Genomic DNA, 24,953 nt, shown 5'->3' on the forward strand with positions numbered 1-24,953 from the left:
TATATTTTAGGCTTCAGCTCCCAGAATCCTTGGTTATTTCTAACCTGGCTAGGACTTCCTGAAGCTGAACCAAAGCAAGAACATTTGAATATTAGAGCAAAGCTTTCCTCTACCCATTGCTCTAGTCATCCCATCACTCTTCTAGATTTTTAGAAATGTGGAGACAGAGGAAATACACTACTATGCTCTCTCCAATTGTAATTAACTTATCAGCAGCAATGGAGTCAGGGGAACTGTCAGGTTCTACACCAGAACTAATGAAATAGCATATTCCTTTCTCATTATGATCCCACTAAAATCCAGTTAACCCAATATGCTATTTGCCCAAGATAACAAGTTTCACCATGAAATGTATACAATTTATGCCACAAACTGGCTTTAAGCTTGGCCGAACAAAAAATAAAGAGTTCTGCATTTTTCTTTAACATTCTGTTGGCTTAAACTTACCATCCTTTCTGCTTTTCTGTATCTTTTTACCCTTAAAACATAACCATACTTTCTGGAAAGGCATTGAATGAGTGAAAATGATGCGTACGTGAGGGCTCAGCATTCTATCAAGGCTGAGAACAAGGTGAGCAAAAAGAGGAAAGAGCATGACACCCTAACGCCAGCTGTCACTGTGTTACAACATTTATGGTAGAAAGGCTAAGCAACATGTTGAGGAATGTGGTAGGAGGTCCCACAGATCACTGGAAGAGCACATGCTTTGCACATAGAACATCCTGGGTTCAGTTCTTAGCATCTCCAAGGGTTTTTTAAAGGCTCAGGTCACAATTTCAAAGGAGCAGTTGGAGATCAGACTGAACTGTACTGTGCTAGATGGATAAATAGTCTGAGCACGAATTACTTTCAGTTCAGTGGCATTTGGTGACTCCCATGTCAGCAGAGCTGTGAATCCATTTCAGGTTTTAGTTCAGACTTAAAGGGAACTGTCCAAGGTTCTGAATCAGATGCTCAAAACAGGGTCATATCAGATAGCTCACTTAGTGTTGCTCAAAAGCCAAAAAGTGATTCACTGACCCATTATCATAGGAGTTAGCAGCACTGTCCTGGAGACTAGGATGTGGAACGATGGCTTCAAACTACAGGAAAGGAGATTCCACCTGAACATGAGGAAGAATTTCCTAACTGTGAGAGCTGTTCAGGAGTGGAACTCTCTGCCCTGAAATGTGGTGGAGGCTCTTTCTTTTGAGGCTTTAAAGCAGAGGCTGGATGGCCATCTGTTGAGAGTGCTTTTCATGCAATTTTCCTGCTTCTTGGCAGGGGGTTGGACTGGATGGCCCATGAGGCCTCTTCCAATCCTATGATTCTATTGTTCTATCTCAATTGTCAGTGCCCTGGCCATGGAGGGAGAGAAGAAAAGCCCGGTTCCAACATGCCCAGGCCCAGAAGCACAGAAAGGTCTCTCCATTCATCCTAACTGCCATTGTTTTGACCTCAGAGGAAGAGAAAAAGAGACAGGCACCGCTCTGCCATTCCTAAGCCCAGAAGCCAATGCCACTACTCTGGCTTATGGAGAGAGGAAAGAAGAAGTAGTCACAGCTCCACCATTTGCTGGACTTAATTCTCCTCCACACTGCCACCGTCCTTTCCTTCTGTCATGTCTCAATTAGATTGTAAGCCTGGGGGAACTGTTTTGTTGTTCTTTAACTTGTCAAGTGCCATGTACAATGATGGCACTAATTAAATAAATAAATAATAGGGGTTTCCAAGGGATTTGCATGTGGCTTGCAGGTCACACTTTTCTGATGCTTGATCTATTGACTAATTAATAGAATGGTCTACTCAGGAGAGGGACAAGATGCAGTCTTCTAAGTCTCGCTTTCCTTACAGAAGTTCCTAGGTTCAATCTCATTCTCTCCAGTTAGATCTTGGCCTAAAACTCAGCCATAATTCACTGTAGACCATTCCAAAATAGATCAACCATTGACCTGACTTAATGTAATGCAGCTTCCAGCACAATCTTCAAGGATTCCCGGATATTACTTGTAGTTATTTGAGAGAATGAATATCTTTCCCATTTTGGTACTGAGACAAAGCTCAGAGACACTTACAATTAAAACATCATTTATGGAACTAAATAGCCTCATTGAAGAACTAGCAAATCCATTAGCCTGCAACTTTTAAATAATTTGTTATATCCCAAATGACCTCTGTTTACAACCCTATTTAGTGAAATGGCTTTGAAATTTGTAACTCTTAAATATTTATGTACCAAATAACTTTAAAGTAGATAATATTAGCAAAACAGAGCATACATTTAGAGATATGTCTTAAGATAAATGTGGATTTAATGAGGTGGTGATGATTGCAATTTTTTAGTATGGCCCCTATCAACATCATGTACTTAGAATAATTCGTTTTATATGAAGATTGCCCCTGTTTAGATCTTGATATAATGCTATTCAAGTAAAAAGGAGAGCGTATTGTATGAAATGATTGCAATCAGGCAGGTCTAGCATCTGTACAGAAACACGACTAGGATACATATTTCCTCTCAGCCATCTCATGCTATTTATTATTATGCACAAGGAATAAGCCAGTGATCTGGAAAGATTAGAATGAAACAGGGATTCTTCGGTAATGGATTACCAAATCAAATGAGTGAACATGACCTGCTTCTGCTTTTGAACAAATTAAGGAATACATTTCAGGGGGAAGATGTTTGGGGAAACTATATTGTGTGTGTGTATAGTGATATCTGTGGTTCATTCATTCCTCCAAGTATTTATTTATTGTGCCAGTATCAACCAGACAATTGTATTACATTTTTAACAATTTTTAAAAAACAGACAAAACAGAGTTTGCAAGCTTGGTAGTTGATTAAACGTCCTTTGACCAGTAGCTGGCCACTTGGAGTGCCTCTGGTGTTGCCGCAAGAAGGTCCTCCATTGTGCATGTGGCGAGGCTTAGGTTGCATTGCAGCAGGTGGTCAGTGGTTTGCTCTTCTCCATACTCGCATGTCGTGGATTCCACTTTGTAGCCCCATTTCTTGAGGTTGGCTCTGCATCTCGTGGTGCCAGAGCGCAGTCTGTTCAGCGCCTTCCAAGTCGCCCAGTTTCCTGTGTGCCCAGGGGGGAGTCTCTCATTTGGTGTCAGCCATTGATTGAGGTTCTGGGTTTGAACCTGCCATTTTTGGACTCTCACTTGCTGAGGTGTTCCAGTGAGTGTCTCTGTAGATCTTAGAAAACTATTTCTTGATTTAAGTTGTTGATGTGCTGGCTGATACCCAAACAAGGGATGAGCTGGAGATGTCTCTGCCTTGGTCCTTTCACTATTAGCTGCCACTTCCTGGCAGATGTCAGGTGGTGCAATACCGGCTAAACAGTGTAATTTCTCCAGTGGTGTAGGGCGCAGACACCCCGTGATAATGCGGCATGTCTCATTAAGAGCCACATCCACTGTTTTAGTGTGGTGAGATGTGTTCCACACTGGGCATGCGTTCTCAGCAGCAGAGTAGCATAGCGCAAGGACAGATGTCTCCACTGTATCTGGTTGTGATCCCCAGGCTGTGCCAGTCAGCTTTCGTATGATATTGTTTCTAGCACCCACGTTTTGCTTGATATTCAGGCAGTGCTTCTTGTAGGTCAGAGCATAGTCCAGAGTGATTCCCAGGTATTTGGGTGCGCTGCAATGCTCCAGTGTGACTCCAAGTTGTTGTTATTGTTGTGGTCGCTCATCACAAGATTCTGCAGAATGAAGCCATTACAGTTAAAGTGGTATCATTGTGCGGCGTGAAAGAGATATCCCTTGGAGTATAAGAATTAATCTATTTATTTGGGTCCAAAACATGTTCTAGTAGCCCCCTGTTTACGTATTCCTTTCATCCAGATCAATTGTAGCATTGAGTTGGTTCAGCTTTTAGGGCAGGGACTCAGACCACTGATATTTCAGTGTAAATCTGACAGCCTTATTTTGGTTGTGTGCTTTCAAGTTGTTTCTGACTTGTGGAGGCCCTCAGGTGAACATGCCACAATATTTTCTTGTCAAAATTTAGTGTCTTTTTGGGTGTGTTTGTTTGTTTGCGTATGTGTGTGTCAGGAGCGACTTGAGAAACTGCACGTCACTTCTGGTGTGAGAGAATTTGCCATCTGCAAGGAAGTTGCCAAGGGGACGCCTGGATGTTTTGATATTTTACCATCCTTGGACACAGCATTTTATTTGAGAACACAGAAATGCTGGACCACTCTAACAACCACCATGTCAGACTATGCAGAGAAGCCATTGAAATCCACAAGCATGTGGACAATTTCAACAGAAAGGAGAAAACCATGAAAATGAACAAAATCTGGCTACCAGTATTTTAAAAAAAACTCTAAAATTCCAACAGCAAAACAACAGAGAGGAAACAATCTGGGACATCTAATCACCTCTCAACAAAAGATTGCCCCAGGCATTGCTAGGCCAGCAAATGCTAATCAAGGTGGTCAGTTCAAACATTCACACCTAGCTCCAACAGACAAGAGTCCTTTGTCCCACCCTGGTCATTCCACAGATATATAAACCTTTTTTCCTAGTTCCAACAGACCTCACTACCTCTGAGGATGCTTGCCATAGATGCAGGTGAAACGTCAGGAGAGAATGCCTCTAGAACATGGCCATATAGCCCGAAAAAAACCTACAACAACCCTATGGCTACTCTATTCTAGGGTTAAAGGCAAGATTTCTTTGGAGGGTTAACAGTTCCTTGCCCTTAAGTTGAACATATGTTAGCTGACCAATGTAACTCAGCAGCTTTCCTTGACTGAACCCTGGTCCGCGGGAGTCCTAACCCAACACCTTAACCACTTCACCACTTTGACTTCCTCTGCGCTGGGATTTCCACTCTCCTAAATCTGCTTCCCTAAATGGCCTCAGGTACTCCAGGCAGGCTGCTGATGTGAAATAGATGAGGAGTTTGATTACTATTCAAGGCAGAACAATTCTTAAATGGAGGGTTTTTATTACTGCTGCCTTCTAAGAAGCAGGCAGTTGAGCTAAGGAGGAAGGAGTAATTGCAATGTTTGTAATAATGGGGTGCGGAGGATGGGTAGGCAGTCCCAAGACAAGAGGCAATAGAAGCATGTATTTAATGCATTTTATAAAGCCTGCTTTGGTGAGTGCTGTGCAAATTGTATAAAAGGCAGAGGATCACCAGCTGCTGACATTAGGAGGAGGGAGACAGTTTCCTCAGGTGGCCGATCCCTGGAGGAGAATAACAAAAAGGCATTGGAGAAGAATGGAAGCTAGCATGTTGTCTTGGGTGTGCTGTTTCATTGTTAGGGGCTGAGGGACAATTCCTCTAGATCAGTGGTTCCCAATCTTTGGTCCTCCAGTTGCTTTGGACTTCAGCTCCCAGAAATCCCAGCCAGCTTATCAACTGTTAGAAATTATGGGAGCTGAATTCCAAAATAACCAGAGAACCAAAGGTTGGGAAGCACTACTCTAGAACAAAGGGTGGTCAAAATGCTGTACTGCAGATATTTTTGGATTGCAACTCCCAGCATACCTCCCCATTGACTAAGGCTGATGGGAGACGTGATCTGATAGCAGTCAGAAGGTAGAATTTTGCCCCTCATCCCTGCTCTAGTAGGTCTCCATATGGCCTCATTCAGTTGTTGTTGTTGTTGTTGTTGTTCATTCATTCAGCCATTTCTGACTCTTCGTGACCTCATGGACCAACCCATGCAAGAGCTCCCTGTTGGTCGTCACCACCCCCAGCTCCTTCAAGGTCAATCCAGTCACTGGATTGGCCCCTCTTCCTTTTTCCTTCCATTCTCCCCAGCATCATTGTCTTCTCTAAGCTTTCCTTTCTTCTCATGATGTGGCCAAAGTACTTCATCTTTGCCTCAACTATCCTTCCCTCCAAAGAGAAGTCGGACATTATTTCCTGACATTCAGATGTTATAGATTAAATATGCAATGTAGCGGCCAGGCTATCCCCTTCTGCTCCTTGCACATTTCTAGCACTACCTTTACTTTCTGAGGAGGAGAGCTTCTCTATACATGGAGGCTATCTGCAAGATCTGAATCCTTGAACAATCAGGATTCTGGATTCTGCAAAGATCCTCTGCACCTACAGGGCTTTTTCCCATTTGAGAAAGTTGCTCCATACACAAGGAAAACAGAAAATAACACAATATGATTCCCATATAGTGAGAGATGTGTTTTGGAACTTAAAATGGTAACTATGGATAATAGCAAACCTGCTGAATTTAATATGTCCACTATAAGTGTTTTCTAGGTCCTCCAAATGGCTCTATAGTTTGTTTCCACAAGAACTTACCATAGCATCTATGGAGGACCTAGAAAATCCTAAAGAAGTATCTTCTAAAAAAAATATTTTGTTAGGTCCTCCATGATGATTCTGCATCTGGCAGAAGCACCCTATAGAGGCATCTGGAAGACATAGAAAATTTCAAGACAGGACATATTTTGTCAGATACAGGTAAGTGAAGCTGCATATAACAGCTCTGGAAGTATGGGGATAATACTTTATTTACACATTTTCTCACCTCAACACATCAAGACAGCCCATTCAAAATGGTTAAATGCCAATGAGTTTTTCCATACAATTTTTTGTGCAGAAAATAGTGGACTTAGTTTTTAAGAAGGCACTGCTTTCTGTGCAAAATATAGTGGCTGTCACCCAGTTGAGAAGTTACATAGAATCACAGAGTTGGAAGAGACCACAAAGGATGTCCATCCAACCCCCTGCCATGTAGGAACTGTTGCACCTTGCTCTAAGCATTCACTAGGAAGAGTTCACCTTGCTCTAAGCGCTCACTTGGAAGCCAAACGTGATAATAAACAGTTTATTGATAAATCACATAGAAGAAAAGGCCAAAAGCACCTTGAGGAAATAAAAGAGTAAAAATCCAAATATATGTAGAAAGAACAAGTCCCAATAAGCAAAAGATAAATTTCCAATACAAGGGTTAAAGCTTGAACATTAATTTTTTTTAAAAAAACAAGGAACAAAACAAAAGCTTGAATCCATAGGTAAATCCCCAACACTGGTAGCAGAACTTGTTACATAAAGTTGTAGCAGAACCAAGTGTGTGTGTGTGTGTGTGTGTGTGTGGTGTGTTGAAGGAAAACCTTATGATGGCAATTATTATGTACAGCTGGTAATGTAGGTCAACCAGCAATCTTGGACCACACCCAATAGGGTATAACTGTATGGGTTTTTAGAATACAGTTCTGGAGAGCTCTTTCTCTGAGGAGATCTATGCTCAAAGGCTCTGCTCTGAGGAGCAGGTTGGAGAGAAGCTGTTTTGCTGCTCTAAAGGAGGCTATGGTGGAATAGCTGTTTGCTCAAGATTTATGTTATGCTTTCTCATTTGACTTCATAGAATCATAGATAATAGAATCATAGAATCACAGAGTAGGAAGAGACCTCATGGGCCATCCAGTCCAACCCCCTGCCAAGAAGCAGGAATGTTGCATTCAAATCACCCCTGACAGATGGTCATCCACCCTCTGTTTAAAAGCTTCCAAAGAAGGAGCCTCCACCACACTCCGGGGCAGAGAGTTCCACTGCTGAACAGCTTTCACAGTCAGGAAGTTCTTCCTCATGTTCAGATGGAATCTCCTTTCTTGTAGTTTGAAGCCATTGTTTCGTGTCCTAGTCTCCAGGAACGCAGAAAACAAGCTTGCGCCCTCCTCCCTGTGGCTTCCTCTCACATATTTATACATGGCTATCATATCTCCTCTCAGCCTTCTCTTCTTCAGGCTAAACATGCCCAGCTCCTTAAGCCGCTCCTCATAGGACTTGTTCTCCAGACCCTTGATCATTTTAGTCGCCCTCCTCTGGATACATTCCAGCTTATCAGTATCTCTCTTGAATTGTGGTGCCCAGAATTGAACACAATATTCCAGGTGTGGTCTAACCAAAGTGGAATAGAGGGGTAGCATTACTTCCCTAGATCTAGACACTATGCTCCTATTGATGCAGGCCAAAATCCCATTGACTTTTTTTGCCGCCACATCACTTAAGACTTAAGATGAAGATACTTTATTTTATGTTGCTTACAAAGACTATGTAAGTTTCTTGCACTGTTTGTTTTTGTATGCAACATTGCAAGTTTGTATTTTATCTCTGCTATTACGAGTAAAGATGTTTTTTGTACATTTCTACTCTTATCTGTGAGTCTTGTGCATGGGATGTGGCTAAGATCCGCTTGCTGCACAACAGAACTTGACTAGGAAACTTGGCCTGAAGCTAAAACATGACCAGGAACAAGGCAGGAGTTTCTCACTCCATGTGCGACATTGCTTGATCTAAAAATCTAACAGTTTCCTTTCCCTAATTTAAGGACTGCAGTGCATGAAGGCATTCCATTGACCTTGAGAGGCCTGTCTCCAATTCTCTTTCCCATGGCTCTGCTTGCACCTGGATTTCTTCCCATGCAGGAGCAGCCTTGAGTATCTGTCTAAACCCCCTTCTTCAGATGAACTCATGCTATCCTACCTTGCCTGCCTGTCTGCTTCTAAAACAGTTTCATTTTCACACAGAGGAACAACATCTGACTCCAACCCCCACTCCATTCTCCCAACCGGGGAACCAGGGCCGTAGCCAGAAAATTTTTTTGGGAGCGGTTGAAAATTTCGGGGGGGGGGGGGTTGAAACCTTCCTCCTAGCTCACGCTGAAGCAAAGAGCACAGCAGGGGTAGAGCAGCCTTCAATAGCCTGCAGCTCCGCCCCTGTCAACCACCTCCGCCAAGTCTGGCCTCCTTAATGAGAGCATTCAACATTCCCCCCCCCCCCCAACTTGGCTTCTTCACTACATTGGCTATTTCTGCAAGTAATGACAGTGTGAATAAATTGTCAATATTTGCTTGAGATAGTGCTTGCTGTGCTGTCGCACGCTGGGCCTGTGCATATGACTGTAGACAGGACATAAATTTTGTGTGCCCAACAGGACGCCAGGGCTGCCTCAGATTAAAGGCCCTTGGATCTCTCCACAAACAAAGTCTTTAGAATGCTTAAAGTAAGGCCAACAAAGTTCTTTATTGATGAAAACAAACAGGTACTTTAAAACTTTCTTAATAGTCTATAGGCTCCTGCAATCTTGTTCACTGGGAACAGGCACTATCTTCTTAACTGTAACTAACTAATGGGGAAATGCTTAACATCTAATCTGGGCAGTCTGTACTTGCCTTTGTTGGCGTGGAGCCCCTGCACCCGGTACCAACTGCGTCTGGCTTCCGTGAGAGACCCTTACCAAGCAGAGCTTTGTAGACTTCCAGGGAAAAAGAAGGAGTTCAGGTTGCTGTGATGGCTGGCTGAAGTCCCTCAGCGAAGGAGCTGTAAGGCTGTATAACTCCAGTCAGGCTGTAGGCTGTATATCTCCCCGGCTAAGCCGTAGAAGATGAAGCTTTCTACAGGAGCTACTTCATTTTATGCCCTGTGCAAAAGGCTTCTCTGTGAGAATTGACTCAAAAAGGCTCCTATTCCCTCCAAAACTCAAAAAGGGGTGGGACCTGGGAACCTAACTATAATTGACAGGTGGCTTACCCTATGAATGCAGCCTATAACCGGAAGCCACCCTGCTGCAAAATCCCAAGCCTGGAATTGCAAACAAACATTAAATGCAAAGCAAACAGAATTGGAGCTACTGGTACAGCTGTACCAGCACACTTGCAGTTCTGGAGGGACTCTTAACTTTTTGCATCTCATAGACTTAGCATGGGGATTTGGTTAACCAGTTAAAATTCATGAGTAAACGAGTTCTTTTTTTTAACCTGAAAAATTTTGGGGGGAGGGGGTTAGGGGTTCAACCCGGCTACAGGCCTGCGGGGAACCATCCTGTTCCAACATCCCCTCTGTCTGAGCACCCCCAGAACCATCAGGCCCTGCACCCCCAAACCCCTCATCATCAGCAGCTGGCTGAGCTACAACAGGAACACACTATGTAAAGTTGACTTTCACCTTTGTTCAACGTTCATACTTTGACTGTTCCTGCATGGTGGAATCGAGTTGGACCAGATGGCCCCTATGGTTTCTTCCAACTCTGGGATTCTCTGGTTCTAGCAGCGGATGGGAGATATAAGTATGCCAAGAGCACCATTGGAGGTAGTAGCCCAATGTCCCAATGCACCATGAGTCCTGTTGCACATTTTGTCCTGATGCACAACATTTTATGATGCACAACATATCTTGACTTGCAACACATCTCAGTGCACAATGTGTTGGCAAGATAATGAAATTTCTCACCCGGTGCTACACTGTGCCTCATTGCAATTCACTAGCGTGGCTGCATACTGCGTGAGCAACATAACTTCATCAACATAGAGTTACACATCATAGCCTCAGAGACAAGATATAAGCCAATGATTCCAGTACAAAACTGTTATTTTTTCATAGAATCACAGAATTGGAAGTGGTCTTGTGGGTCATTGCACAATTCTTTTGCGCAGATGATTTTTTAAGTTTCCAAGATGTGAAAAATCATTGAAAAAATGCTCCAAAGCTCTCAGGGGCAGAAAAACACTTTCGAAATGATTTGTTCTTGCATGTAAGAATTAAATAAGTGAGTCTGTAGAGGATAACTGGGAAGGGAACAGGATTAGTGTGTATAGTCTCTAACACCTGAATAGGCCTTCTGTGAAACAGTTAATCATGCAATTGGTTTAATAACTGCTACCATGGTAGATTTTCATTCAATATCGAGCAAAAGCTTTCCGTGAAAGACGTATCCAAGCAAGCAGCTACTGCCACATTAATAGTCTATTTGTGTTATAATACAAGCGGATCCAGGCCTGCAATTTCCAACCTCGTCTCTAAAGAGTGACAGTAACAAGTTCCTTTCTTTCACCTCAATTTTCTTCTTCAATAACAAAGGGCAAGAACATTACTGACTAAAAATCCGTAGCTTCAGAACTCCGGCTAATGAAGTTGAGGTTCAAAATGGCACCAAGTGTGGAGTCTTTTAATAAAAAGCATAGAAATCAGCACAGAAGCTCAGTAAATCTAAAGAGAAAAGATACACCTCGTGCTGAACAAATTGTTTTCTATTAATTTCTTTTACTAAGGGGGAGACATAAAATATTAATTTATAATAATGACTATATTAGGGGAAGCTTGATTTTCTAATTTCTGTGACCATTTTCATTTCGTTCTTATTTCATAGAAAAAGTGGGGGGGATAAAAGAATATGTTCTTTCTCCTCCATCGCCATCTCACCCACAGACAAAACCTCAGGAATTTTTATAGTACCTGAAAAAAATTATCTCTGAATAAACTGTGTGTTACGTGATAGACCAGTGGTCCTCAACCTTGTTTTGGCCAGGGATCACACTCCAACGTTAGTACCAAAAAGTTTACAAATCAGTTTTTGCTCAACTTCAGATTCAGTTTGGTTATTTGGAGTGCTTATTCAGAAAATTGCATTGGATAGACCACATCAGCTCTAGTTTCTGATACAGAACATATGCCACCCAGTAGTCACCATCTGCTCACCCACAGAAAACCATATTTAATAATCTAGAGCTGATATTTATTTTATTTGTCGTGTCAGAGCAACCAGTCCATTATCTTATATTTCTAACAGAACAAAGCAAACAAACAGACAAATACAAAACTTGTGAGTTTGGTAGTTGGTTAAATGTCCTTTGACCAGTATCTGGCCACTTGGAGTGCTTCCGGTGTTGCTGCAAGAAGGTCCTCCATTGTGCATGTGGCAGGGCTCAGGTTGCATTGCAGCAGGTGGTCAGTGGTTTGCTCTTCTCCACACTCGCATTTCGTGGATTCCACTTTGTAGCCCCATTTCTCAAGGTTGGCTCTGCATCTTGTGGTGCCAGAGCGCAGTCTGTTCAGTGCCTTCCAAGTCGCCCAGTCTTCTGTGTGCCCAGGAGGGAGTCTCTCATTTGGTATCAGCCATTGGTTGAGGTGCTGGGTTTGAGCCTGCCACTTTTGGAATCTCGCTTGCTGAGGTGTTCCAGCGAGTGTGTCTGTAGATCTTAGAAAACTATTTCTAGATTTAAGTCGTTGACATGCTGGCTGATACCCAAACAGGGAATGAGCTGGAGATGTCTCTGCCTTGGTCCTTTCACTAATGGCTGCTACTTCCAGGCGGATGTCAGGTGGTGCAATACCGGCTAAGCAGTGCAAGCAAGCAAGCAAAACAACGAACGAACGTTTTCAGGACCAACCATGACAATAATCTCAATCAACATCGAAGGCATGTCAGCTGCCAAAGAGCAACTGCTCTATGAACTGTGCCGAGATATGAAATGTGATGTGCTGTGTGTCCAAGAAACACACAGGGATGAACAACAGAAACGACCCAAAGTTCCAGGAATGGTCTTAGTAGCGGAAAGACCACATGCACAGTATGGAAGCGCTGTCTTTGTCAAAACTAGAGCTGATGTGGTCTATCCAATGCAATTTTCTGGATCCACCCCAAATAAGTCCAGGAATAGGCCTAAAAACGAAGGCACTGAGGTGCCTCCACTTTCAGGCACCACATGGAATGACTTCGCCCAGGAGGAGGGAGGGAGGAGGTGAAGAAGCAGCAGCCAGGAGGCTTGTTGTCACTTCACTTCACTTCACTTTATTTCTTAATTAGTCACTCTCCACCAAGGTGCTCGGAGCGACTTACAATTTAAAATAGCATTTACATAATATAAAAACATACAACATAAAAAACATACAACAGTGACTATTTGACAAATTAGATCCGATCACTTTACTTAAATGCACAACCAAACAGCCAAGTCTTGAATGCCTTTACAAAAGGTCGCAACTCCGACATTGCTCTAATGTATGGAGGCAATGAGTTCCACAGAATTGGAGCATAGGTCGAAAAAGCTCTACGCCTTGTAGCTTCCAGGTGTACCTCCCTAGGGCCCGGAAGGTATAGGAGATTTTCTTCGGTGGATCGAGGTAACCACTGATGGGAAAAAGGAATGAGGGGGTCCCTAAGATATAAAGGTCCTTGGCCATTTTGAGCTCTAAATGTCAGGATCAGTATCTTGGTAAGAGATCCAATGTTCTATTGGTAGCCAATGCAGTTGTTGCAGGATCGGTGTAATATAGGATCTTATAGATGATCCTGCTAGCAGCCTGGCCACCGCATTTTGGACCATTCGAATCTTCTGAGTTGTTGACTTCGGAAGGCCGGCATATAAGGCATTGCAATAGTCCAACGTAGTGGTGACTGTTGCGTGGATTACCGTTGCCAATGCTTCTACCGAAAGGTAGGATGCCAATTTCCCTGCCTGGCGAAGATGAAAAAAGGCCTGCTTACTTATGGCAGTGATCTGGGCCTCCATCATCACTGATGAGTCCAACACAACCCCAAGGCTTTTAACAGTGAAAGACGGAACCAGGGTAGGCATGGGTAGGCAGCCTCTCCCCTTCCGACATCCCCATTGCCTCAGCACTATAAGAGGATTTCATGACATGAGTCACTCCCATTGCAATGATGTAGTAACAGTAAGGCCATGGATCATATTTTAGTTCTTGGGGACCACTAGTGGTCCATGACCCACAGGTAAAGAACCACTGCGATAGACCTTGTAGTGAAGAATTGTGTTAAATATATTTGTTTTAAAAATGTGAGGGGGAGACCAATTGAAAAAGGATATGGTTGGGTGGTGGGAATTAGGGAAAATCAGGTAGAGATTGAATGTAACTGAGCCTTCCCTAATCTGGGGTCATCCAAATATGTTGGATTACAGCTTCTACCATCTCCAATCAACATGGAAAAGATTCTACTTAAACATTAGGAAGGGGTTTCTGATGGGAAGAACTGGTCAACATTGAGATATAGTGCCTCAAATTTTGTTGGACTCTCCATCTTTGGAGGGTGTTCAACAGAGATTGGCTAGCCATAGGTTGGGAGCACTTGGATTGTATATTCTTGTATAGCAGGATATTGGACTTGATGTCCTTTGTGGTCTCTTACAATTCTACTTTCCATATCTACTTGCAGGGGCAGCTCAACCCATTACACAAAGTAAGCATTTGCAGTATAGTTGATTTTGCCCAGGGGCGCTCTTGAGGCGCTCTTGGGGGAAAATAGACCTTGACATATATGAGTTGTAGTTACTGGGATGTATAATTCACCTACAATCAAAGAGCATTCTGAACTCCACCAATGATGGAATTGAACCAAATATGGCACACAGAACTCCCATGACAAACAGAAAATATATATCAGTGATTGGTTGGCGGGGGGCGGAATGCTGTTTGCTTCCCGTTGAAAATTACCTTCTTGGAAGGTCACCTGCAAAGGACAGACCTTGAGTTGGAACCTCCAACATCATGTAACATTGCATTTAGTATTATCAACTGTCTTCTTTAATATCTCAGTGGAGCCAACAGGCCACTTGGAGTGTGTTTTTATCAGCCTAGCATTTGTATGCCATTCTATTTCTCATTATCATTGCAAGCAGGTGTCATTGTGTTGAATCAGTGCCTGATATCAAGGAGAGAGGGTGAAGGCAACCAAACTGAAGCATAATTGAGAAACATAAGGCTGTGATTAATAGTGTGCAGCTCAGAGGTTTTCTTAGACCCATTTATGGTTTGATTGCATGTTGGACTGGATGGCCCTTTTGTTCTCTTCCAACTCTGTGATTCTATGATTCGCTGTAATCAAATCCATCTGGAGGATGTTAAATTGCTGGTGAATAACTTCAGCGTAGTGGGAATTATTCTTATGGCAAAAAGTCATGTTGGCAGGAATGAAGATGTATTCTAAAAGTTGGGATTTTTAAAAAGCTCACTGAGGCAGATACATGAGAGAAGGTTAGCAAAACTAACCATCAAAGAAGAAGAAAGTAGAAAGATTGCAGCTTCGACATTCAAACAAAGAGATGCCAATCTATATATTTAATTTTCTCTCACTTTCTTACTTTCATAAATCCACAACTCTCCATGTCTACCTTAGTTTCTCAATATACGTAATTTTGTACATATTGTAATTTTCTATCTATCATCTATCTATCTATCTATCTATCTATCTATCTATCTATCATGTATCTAAATAAATAAATAAAAATGTAATGTTTGTTTGTGGGACTAACATAACTCAAAAACCACTGGACGAATTGAGACCAAATTTGGACACAATACACCTATCAGGGCAACAAGTGGAGCCCCCAGTGGCGCAGTGGGTTAAAGCCCTATGCCGGCAGGATTGAAGACCGACACGTCGCAGGTTCGAATCTGGGGAGAGGCAGATGAGCTCCCTCTATCAGCTCCAGCCCCTCATACGGGGACATGAGAGAAGCCTCCCACAAGAATGATAAAAACATCAAGTCATCCGGGCATCCCCTGGGCAACGTCCTTGTACACGGCCAATTCTCTCACACCAGAAGCAACTTGCTCCTGACTCATAAAAACACTGAAAAAGACAGCAGAAGGGACTTAAAAAGCAAAAAAGAAAACATTACAATGCATGCGCAAAACCATATATATATATGCAAATACACGTATATATGCACAAATATATACACACGCATATACACACACAAAGCACATATGCACAGACTGGGCACATGTGTGGCAGGGGACAACTAGTATATGCATGCAAGCAATTGCATCTCATGTAATGCATTTAATATCATTTTATAACTATACATACTTTGTGAGCAGTTGCCTCTGTTATATGCATTTTCAACCTGTTTGAAAATCTGCATTGCAAAATATGGAGAAATGCATTTATAAAGAGATATTAGTTGGTTTTCATTAAAACTTACATAGTTGGTTTGCATTCAAATGTGAACCCAACAAATTCCTCTTTCATCTCTATGCAAGGAGTGAAGGTGAAAGTACATAGGATATTAATCATGTGCCGTGGCTTGTCCTTGAGTTCAATTTGCCAGCACAGGGAAGGGTGAGCCAAATTGTCAAGTCAAAGCCTCCCTTTCTAATGAAGAACAGAGCAAAGGAGGAGTTGAAGATGCACAATCAGTGATATATGAATGAAACATGATCCACCTCCATGTGTGTTTCAGAAGGTCAGGTGTTCAGTAGCCATGCTGGATGAGGAATTTTGAAAAGTGTCATCTACAAAGTTATTTTTTTCCAAGTTCTGATAGTTTGACCTGAGAACAAGCTCTTCTTAAGAGTCTGCCATCTAAGAGGAATAGACTGCTTTCTCCCCACATGAGTTGCACTCTGCCGCTACTGGGACTGGCTGCTGCTGACATCTGCAAACCTAGCAACCATCCTTCATGCCCTTCTAATGTCATTGTGAAGTGATTCCCATTGGGCTGCCTTTTGTTAGTGCTTCACTGTACTGCTGGTGCAGGACATAAGAGGCCACTTGGAAACTGACTGTCAAGAATTATATTATACCTGCACTCTAGATCTGCACTGTCTTCCTTCATCTTTTTTATCTGTCGTGACCTGAAATGCTTTGAGGACACAGGAGGAACCCACATAGAGTAATATAGAGAGCCCCAGACAACCTTAGTTTTCTGGTCACTTAGGGCAAGTAGTCACCTGCCCACTGAGTACACCAATATTCTCCAAAAACACAACTCAGGACCAAAAGCAGACAAGATGGAACATTTGGAAATTACAATCAGCCCTCCACAAATAAAACCGCTATTTTTTCACCTGAAGGAGCACTCTCTAGAATGTCTAGGTCTTCTAATATGACTCTATTGTCATCTTCTGCTATATGTTGATCATATAGTTGCATCAGATGACCTAGAGATTCCTGTAGAGGTGTTTTCTCCTCCGTCTTGACTGGTGAAAGTTGACCATAGAGTCACACTGGAGGATCTAGAGCACTGGTTCTCAACCTGTGGGTCTCCAGGTATTTTGGCCTACAACTCCAGGAAATCCCAGCCAGTTTACCAGCTGTTAGGATTTCTGGAAGTTGAGGCAAAAACATCTGGGGACTCACAGGTTGAGAAATCATAGAATCATAGAAGCAAAGAGTTGGAAGAGACCTCATGGGCCATCCAGTCCAACCCCATGCCGAGAAGCAGGAATGTTGCATTCAAATCACCCCTGACAGATGGCCATCCAGCCCCTGTTTAAAAGCTTCCAAAGAAGGAGCCTCCACCACACTCCGGGGCAGAGTTCCACTGCTGAACGGCTCTCACAGTCAGGAAGTTCTTCCTCATGTTCAGATGGAATTTCCTCTCTTGTAGTTTAAAGCCATTGTTTCGCGTCCTAGTCTCCAAGGATGCAGAAAACAAGCTTGCTCCCTCCTCCCTGAGGCTTCCTCTCACAAACTTATACATGGCTATCATATCCCCTCTCAGCCTTCTCTTCTTCAGGCTAAACATGCCTAGCTCCTTAAGCCGCTCCTCATAGGGCTTGTGGAGCGGCTTAAGGAGCTGGGCATGTTTAGCCTGAAGAAGAGAAGGCTGAGCGGCTCTAGAATGTCTAGATCTTCTAATATGACTCTATTGTCATCTTCTGCTATATGTTGATCATATAGTTGGATCAGGTGACCTAGAGATTCCTGTAGAGGTGTTCTCTCTAGAAATCTCTAGGTCCTCCATCTTGACTGGTGGAAGTTGACCACAGTCACACTAGAGGATCTAGAGCAGTGGTTCTCAGCCTGTGGGTCTCCAGGTGTTTTGGCCTACAACTCCAGGAAATCCCAGCCAGTTTACCAGCTGTTAGGATTTCTGGGAGTTGAAGGCAAAAACATCTGGGGACTCACAGGTTGAGAAACATTGATCTAGGGATTCCTAGAGAATAATCATGGAGAATCTGTGAATAATCAAATCTGTAAAAGTCAACATTGCAAATGTGGAGAATGACTATACTTTGAGCATCTTGTTTGGAAAGTGGAAGGGAAATCCAAGTGATGCCCGAATAATACATTTTCTATCTTAACGGCATTATTATGCCTCAATTATCAACTATACTACTGGTGGAGAACTAAATATACCCCTTCATCTCCCTGCTGTGGAGATGTACAAGTTTATTTATTTGTTTATTTTCCATACTTGTACCCTGTTGCACTCCAGAGCAGGAAGCACGGCCCTCTTGCCATTAATATACCACACCTTGGTTTAGGAAGAATACAATCCTTTTTATTGAATGATGAATATAAGATAGATTGAAGTCCAAAGGTAAAAAAGCCAAAATGAAATGGCAAACAGCAATGTTCAGAAAGCTTGCAGAAAATCCAAAGCAGTAATGTCCAGAGAACTCTCAACAGAAATCCATGAACCAGTGGTTCTCAACCTGGGGGTCGGGACCCCTGGAGGGGTCACGAGGGAATGTCAGAGGGGTCACTAATGACCACCAGAAAACACAGTATTTTCTGTTGGTCATGGGGGCTCTATGTGGGAAGTTTGGTCCAATTCTGTTGTTGGTGGGGTTCAGAATGCTCTTTGATTGTAGGTGAACTACAAATCCCAGCAACTACAACTCCCAAAATGTCAAGGCCTATTTTCCCCAAACTCCACCAGTGTTCACATTTGGGCATGTTGAGTAGTCGTGCCAAGTTTGGTCCAGATCCATCATCATTTGAGTTCACAGTGCTCTCTGGATGTAGGCGAACTACAACTCCAAAACTCAAGGTCAATGGCCACCAAACCCTTCCAATATTTTCTGTTTGCCATGGGAGTTCTGTGTGCCAGGTTTGGTTCAATTCCATTATTGGTAGAGTTCAGAATTCTCTTTGATTGCAGGTGAACTACAAATCCCAGCAACCACAACTCCCAAATGACAAAATCAACACCCCCCCCCACCACCACCACCACCACAACCCCACCAGTATTCAAATTTGGGAGTATTGGGTATTTGTGCCAAATTTGGTCTAGTGAATACATCCTGCGTATCAGATATTTACATTACGATTGATAACAGTAGCAAAATGACAGTTACGAAGTAGGAAGGAAAATAATTTTAGGGTTGGGGATCACCACAGCATGAGGAATTGTATTAAGGGGTCGCAGCATGAGGAAGGTTGAGAACCCCTGCCATGAACAGATTAGCCTCTGCTAAACTCACTTGAAGCCAGAAATTCCCTTAGAGACCAGACCCCCTCTCTCATTCCCACCGGCCGTACTTGAGACGGGGTGGGACCGAGAGGACGAACACAGAGAGTGCTCACTAATGCTTCCTCTTCATCCTGAAAAGAAATGACAAGCGGAGTGCCGCAGGGTTCCGTCCTGGGCCCGGTCCTGTTCAACATCTTTATTAATGACTTAGATGAAGGGCTAGAAGGCATGATCATCAAGTTTGCAGATGACACCAAATTGGGAGGGATAGCCAATAGTCCAGAGGACAGGAGCAGAATTCAAAACGATCTTGACAGATGAGAGAGATGGGCCAAAACTAACAAAATGAAGTTCAACAGTGACAAATGCAAGATACTCCACTTTGGCAGAAAAAATGAAATGCAAAGATACAGAATGGGGGACGCCTGGCTCGAGAGCAGTACGTGTGAAAAAGATCTTGGAGTCCTCGTGGACAACAAGTTAAACATGAGCCAACAATGTGATGTGGCAGCAAAAAAAGCCAATGGGATTTTGGCCTGCATCAATAGGAGCATAGTGTCTAGATCTAAGGAAGTAATGCTACCCCTCTATTCTGCTTTGGTTAGACCACATCTGGAATACTGTGTCCAATTCTGGGCACCACAATTCAAGAGAGATATTGACAAGCTGGAATGTGTCCAGAGGAGGGCGACTAAAATGATCAAGGGTCTGGAGAACAAGCCCTATGAGGAGCGGCTTAGGGAACTGGGCATGTTTAGCCTGAAGAAGAGAAGGCTGAGAGGAGATATGATAGCCATGTATAAATATGTGAGAGGAAGCCACAGGGAGGAGGGAGCAAGCTTGTTTTCTGCTTCCTTGGAGACTAGGACACGGAACAATGGCTTCAAACTACAAGAGAGGAGATTCCCTCTGAACATTAGGAAGAACTTCCTGACTGTGAGAGCTGTTCAGCAGTGGAACTCTCTGCCCCGGAGTGTGGTGGAGGCTCCTTCTTTGGAAGCTTTTAAGCAGAGGCTGGATGGCCATTTGTCAGGGGTGATTTGAATGCAATATTCCTGCTTCTTGGCAGGGGGTTGGACTGGATGGCCCATGAGGTCTCTTCCAACTCTTTGATTCTATGATTCTAGGAGGGCCTCCTCCACAGACCGTAGTGCTCATGCCGGTTTATATGCGGGATCCACTTTCACCCATGGGTTAAGAAGCCGCAACTTGGGTTATAGGATGTGTGATAATGTCCTAAAACTCCTAGAGCTCTTTTACAGGTATGATTGCAAAGCCATTCTATATCTGTGCATTTCATTTCTTTCTGCTCAGTGCAATACCTAACATTTCTCCCTGTTGAATGCATTTTTTAGTTTTACCCAGAACTACAATTGAAATCAAGCATTTCTCTGTAACAAAATATTCCTCAGTCAATTGATCCCAAGAAACAGTGATCCATTTCCTTATTTCATGTGCAATAAATCTTTCTTCATTTGTTTATGATCCACTATAGTAGAGTCTCACTTATTCAATATAAATGAGCTGGCAGAACGTTGGATAAGCAAAAATGTTGGATAATAAGGAGGGATTAAGGAAAAGCCAATTATACATCAAATTACATTATGATTTTACAAATTAAACACCAAAACATCATGTTTCACAACAAATCAACAGAAAAAGCAGTTCATAACGGTAACGTTATGTCGTAATTACTGTATTTACGAATTTAGCACCGAAACATTGGAATGTATTGAAACTGCTGTGGATCCAAGCAGGAGGCAGACTGTGTTGGATAATACAGAAGGTTGGATGAGCAAAGGTTGGAAAAGCGAGATTCTACTGTCATTAATTAACGCAACCATACCTCTGGGGTTTTGTGCTGACTTTCGTTGTCTGTTATTAAAGATTGAGTCTTCTCCCATTTCTCAGCAACCTGGTTTGTTTCTTCTATCTTCTGCTCGAAGGTTTTCTGGGAGTTTAGCAGTGTCACCTCATAAAATTCTTGGATGTCTGCAGGTAAATGAGAAATAATGTGTGTGGGATTTTTTCCCCAAGAAAAGGACTATATTTGATATACCAGATACGGAGGTTGTAGACTGTTTACTTAAAATCAGCATGCATGAAGTGCTTGTTGAAAACGGCATTGTGTTTGCATAAGCACACTGGCTCCTTTCTAGCAAGATGTTGCTGACATACAACTTACCATTCGATAATGCTGGGCGAATTTTTTAAAGAACCCCTTTTCTTTTTAAAATATTGTATTAATCTTTCCATAAATATTACATGAATCTATGAATAATGCATGGCTAATCATGGCTGAATGAAGGCTCAGAGTAAACATACTCGCTGGAAGAGATTTCGGTTCTTCTCTCACCTATTCCCCTCCATGAGCTCACATCTCCAAGGCTTAGCTTTGAGGCAATGCTAAAGAAACTACAACATGCATTTCGAATAAACAAGACAGAAGATATACTGGGTGCATCATTTCAAACCCTAGATGTCCTGGATGATATTCCAAAGCACAATACCACAGATATGTAGCATTCATTAGGGAAAGGGCCATAGTTCAACAGAGGTGTCGATGTTTTAGATTTGGGCAATTTTTATGGCTCATGGGGCCTCCATGATCAAAATTGGGTGGAGGAGGAGCATTTGGGGTAGTATCATCAAGGTGTGTAAGAAGGCAAGAATAGATCCCTATCTATCACAGGTTTAGATGAATAGTATGTACATAAGCCCAATACTCCATGCTGTCTTAGGGTGCATCTACATCAGTGGTTCCCAACGTTTTTTTGACCATTTTGGGGGGACCATTTTGACAAGGGTCCACTCTCCAACATTAGTACCAAAAGCGTTACAAATATGTTTTTGGTCAACTTTAGATTTGGTTTGGTTATTTGAGGGTACTGATTCAGAAAATTACATTGGATAGACCACACCACCTCTAGTTTCTAATACAGAACATATGCCATCAGTAGTTGCCATCTGCTTGCCCACAGAAAACCATATTTAATAATCTAGAGCTGATGTGGTGGTAGTAATTTTTCATGGGTAGTCAGCCTCTCCCCTCTCAAAATCCTCGTTGCCTCAGCACTATAAGATGATTTCGCAAGACCAGTCGCTCCCGTTGCTGTGTAGTTTCAAGGCAATGATGTAGTAATGGTGAGGCCATATTTTTATTCTTGCAAACCACTGGTGGTCCACTACTGTACATTGTAGAATTAACACAGTTTGACACCACTGCCATGGCTATATCTTGTGGAATCATGGGGGTTGTCATTTGGTGAGGCACCAGCACTTGTTATCAGAAAAAAATAAACACTTTATATAATATAAACATATCTTCAAAATTCAGATTTTCTTATGCTGGTGCTATGTAGTTAAGCATATGCAGAGATACATAGCATAACAGGATTTTGGCTGTTTTTTCCATCCTAATTCTTGACTAGTGATTCCCCAACTCTAGTCCTGCAGCTGCTTTGGACTTAAATTTCCAGACCAATGGCCAATGATCAGGGATTCTTGGAGCTGAGGTCCACAATACCTGGAAGTCCAGAGTTTGGGAAACACTGTTTTACCATATGAATGCAAGTTTCAGCAATGTACCAACACAATACAATTCCTGTATCCATGGATCCAACGTATCCAATTTCACTTATTTATTTATTTATTTACAATATTTATACCCCACCTTTCTCTACCCTGGAGGGGACTCAAGGCGGCTTATGCTTAGGCAACTATTTGAAGCCTTCCAATGTACCGCTAAAATAAACATTTAAATAGAATTATAAAATACATTGAACCATTTAAACATATAAAACAATACCTTCAGTGTTAACCATGTTTCCAAAGTCATAGTCTGGGTCATTCCAATAGTCATTGCACATATTTCCAATTTTATCTATTGCATAGGACCTTCAAAAGCATGATCAAAAAGCCACATTTTTTCTTACTGAAGGTCAGGAGGGAGGGGTCTAATCTAATATCCCTAGGGAGGGAATTCCACAGCTGAGGGGCCACCACTGGCAAGGCCCTGTCTCTCGTCCCTGCCAGTTGCACCTGCGAAGGAAGCAGGACTGAGTGCAGGGCCTCCTCAGACAATCTTAAGCTCTGAGATGGTTCATAGGGAGAGAGTCATATGGACAGGTAAGCTGGGCCAGAACTGTTTAGGGCTTTATAGGCTAAAGCCAGCACTTTTAATTGTGCTCAGTAGCAGACTGGCAGCCAGTGGAGCTAACATAGCAGAGGAGTTGTATTTTCCCTGTATGCCGCTCTGGTGAGCAATCTGGCTGCCATCCATTGGATCATTTGAAGCTTCCAAACAGTCTTCAAAGGCAACCCCATGTAGAGCGCATTGCAGTAGTCTCTTCTGGCAGTAACCAGAATCATAGAATCATAGAGTTGGAAGAGACCTCATGGGCCATCCAGTCCAACCCCCTGCCAAGAAGCAGGAAAATTGCATTCAAATCACCTCTGACAGATGGCCATCCAGCCTCTGCTTAAAAGCTTCCAAAGAAGGAAGTTCTTCCTCATGTTCAGATGGAATCTCCTCTCTTGTAGTTTGAAGCCATTGTTCCGCGTCCTAGTCTCCAAGGAAACAGAAAACAAGCTTGCTCCCTCCTCCCTGTGGCTTCCTCCCACATATTTATACATGGCTATCATATCCCCTCTCAGCCTTCTCTTCTTCAGGCTAAACATGCCCAGCTCCTTAAGACGCTCCTCATAGGGCTTGTTCTCCAGACCCTTGATCATTTTAGTCGAGCGTGGACTGCTGTGGCCAAGTCTGACTTCCCAAGATTTTACTTATGCAAATATTTACATAGGGCTTGCTGTACAAGCTGCATCCTTTTCTCAGTACTTTTGTCATTTGTCAAGAAAAGTAAGATAGATATGAAACAAATAAAGGAATATCCACAATGATGCACCTCCAACGACAGAACAACGAAATGGGATTTGTGCATGTCAGAAATATAATATATATGTTTGGACTTTCTACTTGAATTACAGTTTTGTTCAGGTGCAGTATGTATTTTATTGGCTTTTCTCCTTGTTATATATTTTCATTCTGTATAATGAATTTACTTTTCAACAAAAGCAACATAACTAAAGCAGAACGTATATTATGACCAATTTTTAGTTTTCAAGTTTAATCAATCTTTAATAGGATCTGTATCTTTTTTTAAAAAAAATAGTATTGACTTCAAACATTAAGGATTTCAAATATGCACACAGAAACCGGGCAAACATCAGCCTAGCTAATTTTAACCAATTTGTAAGATGTCTTACTTTTAATATGACATTCACAAGCAAGATAGAAATATGTTTATCGTCTCAAAAAGTGCTCTATCATTTCATTCTCCTTTGTCACCAGACAGTGCTAATTTCCATTCACACCAGTTAAGCCTTGAAGGGTGGTACGATGGAGGTGTTTGGTGTTGTTTTGGGGATGGATGAACACTTCATTTGAAACCTTTTAATAAGAAGCTTAAAACTGAGATTTATTTCAAAGGCAGAAAATACTTCAACAGTTCGAATTGCTTCAAACTGCATTAATTTTGCAGTGTAAAAAGATAAAGATACAAAAATATGGGTTGGTGTGAGTTTTCCAGACTGTATGGCCATGTTCCAAAAGCATTCTCTCCTGACGTTTCACCTGCATCTATGGTAGGCATCCTCAGAGGTTGTCCATGCTCTGGTTACATCCCATATAGACTACTGCAATGCGCTCGACATGGGGCTGCCTTTGAAGACTGCTCGGAAACTTTAAATGGTCCAATGGGCGGCAACCAGGCAACCAGTAATGTTTATTGCTTTGTTTTGAGTTCATTCATTCTTGTATTGTTGTTGTCATTGTTTTTACTGATGTATGTGGGCCCAGCCTCTTGTAAGCTGCACCGAGTCCTCCGGGAGATGTTAGCAGGGTATAAATAAAGGTTTTATTTATTATTATTATTATTATTATTATTATTATTATTATTAGGAGCAGCACTCAAGGAGCGTACAGCCCCTCTGCTGCGCCAACTCCGCTGGCTGCCAGTTTGCTACCGGGCACAATTCAAAGT

The 24,953-nt window shown here is 42.4% G+C and overlaps 1 protein-coding gene across 10 annotated transcripts in view; it reads right to left on the bottom strand.

Moving 5' to 3' along the window:
* The window catches only part of DLG2 (discs large MAGUK scaffold protein 2), a 1,355,349-nt gene that overhangs the window by 1,147,124 nt on the left and 183,272 nt on the right, over positions 1 to 24,953 (bottom strand). For all 10 annotated transcript variants that reach the window (XM_067466492.1, XM_067466491.1, XM_067466494.1 and 7 more), the window contains exon 4: positions 20,756 to 20,901. In XM_067466492.1, coding sequence (XP_067322593.1) covers positions 20,756 to 20,901 — 146 coding nt within the window. The remainder of the gene's footprint in view (positions 1 to 20,755; positions 20,902 to 24,953) is intronic.

Source organism: Anolis sagrei, chromosome 3 (genome assembly GCF_037176765.1).
Source record: "Anolis sagrei isolate rAnoSag1 chromosome 3, rAnoSag1.mat, whole genome shotgun sequence".
NCBI classification, from domain to species: Eukaryota; Metazoa; Chordata; class Lepidosauria; order Squamata; family Dactyloidae; genus Anolis; species Anolis sagrei.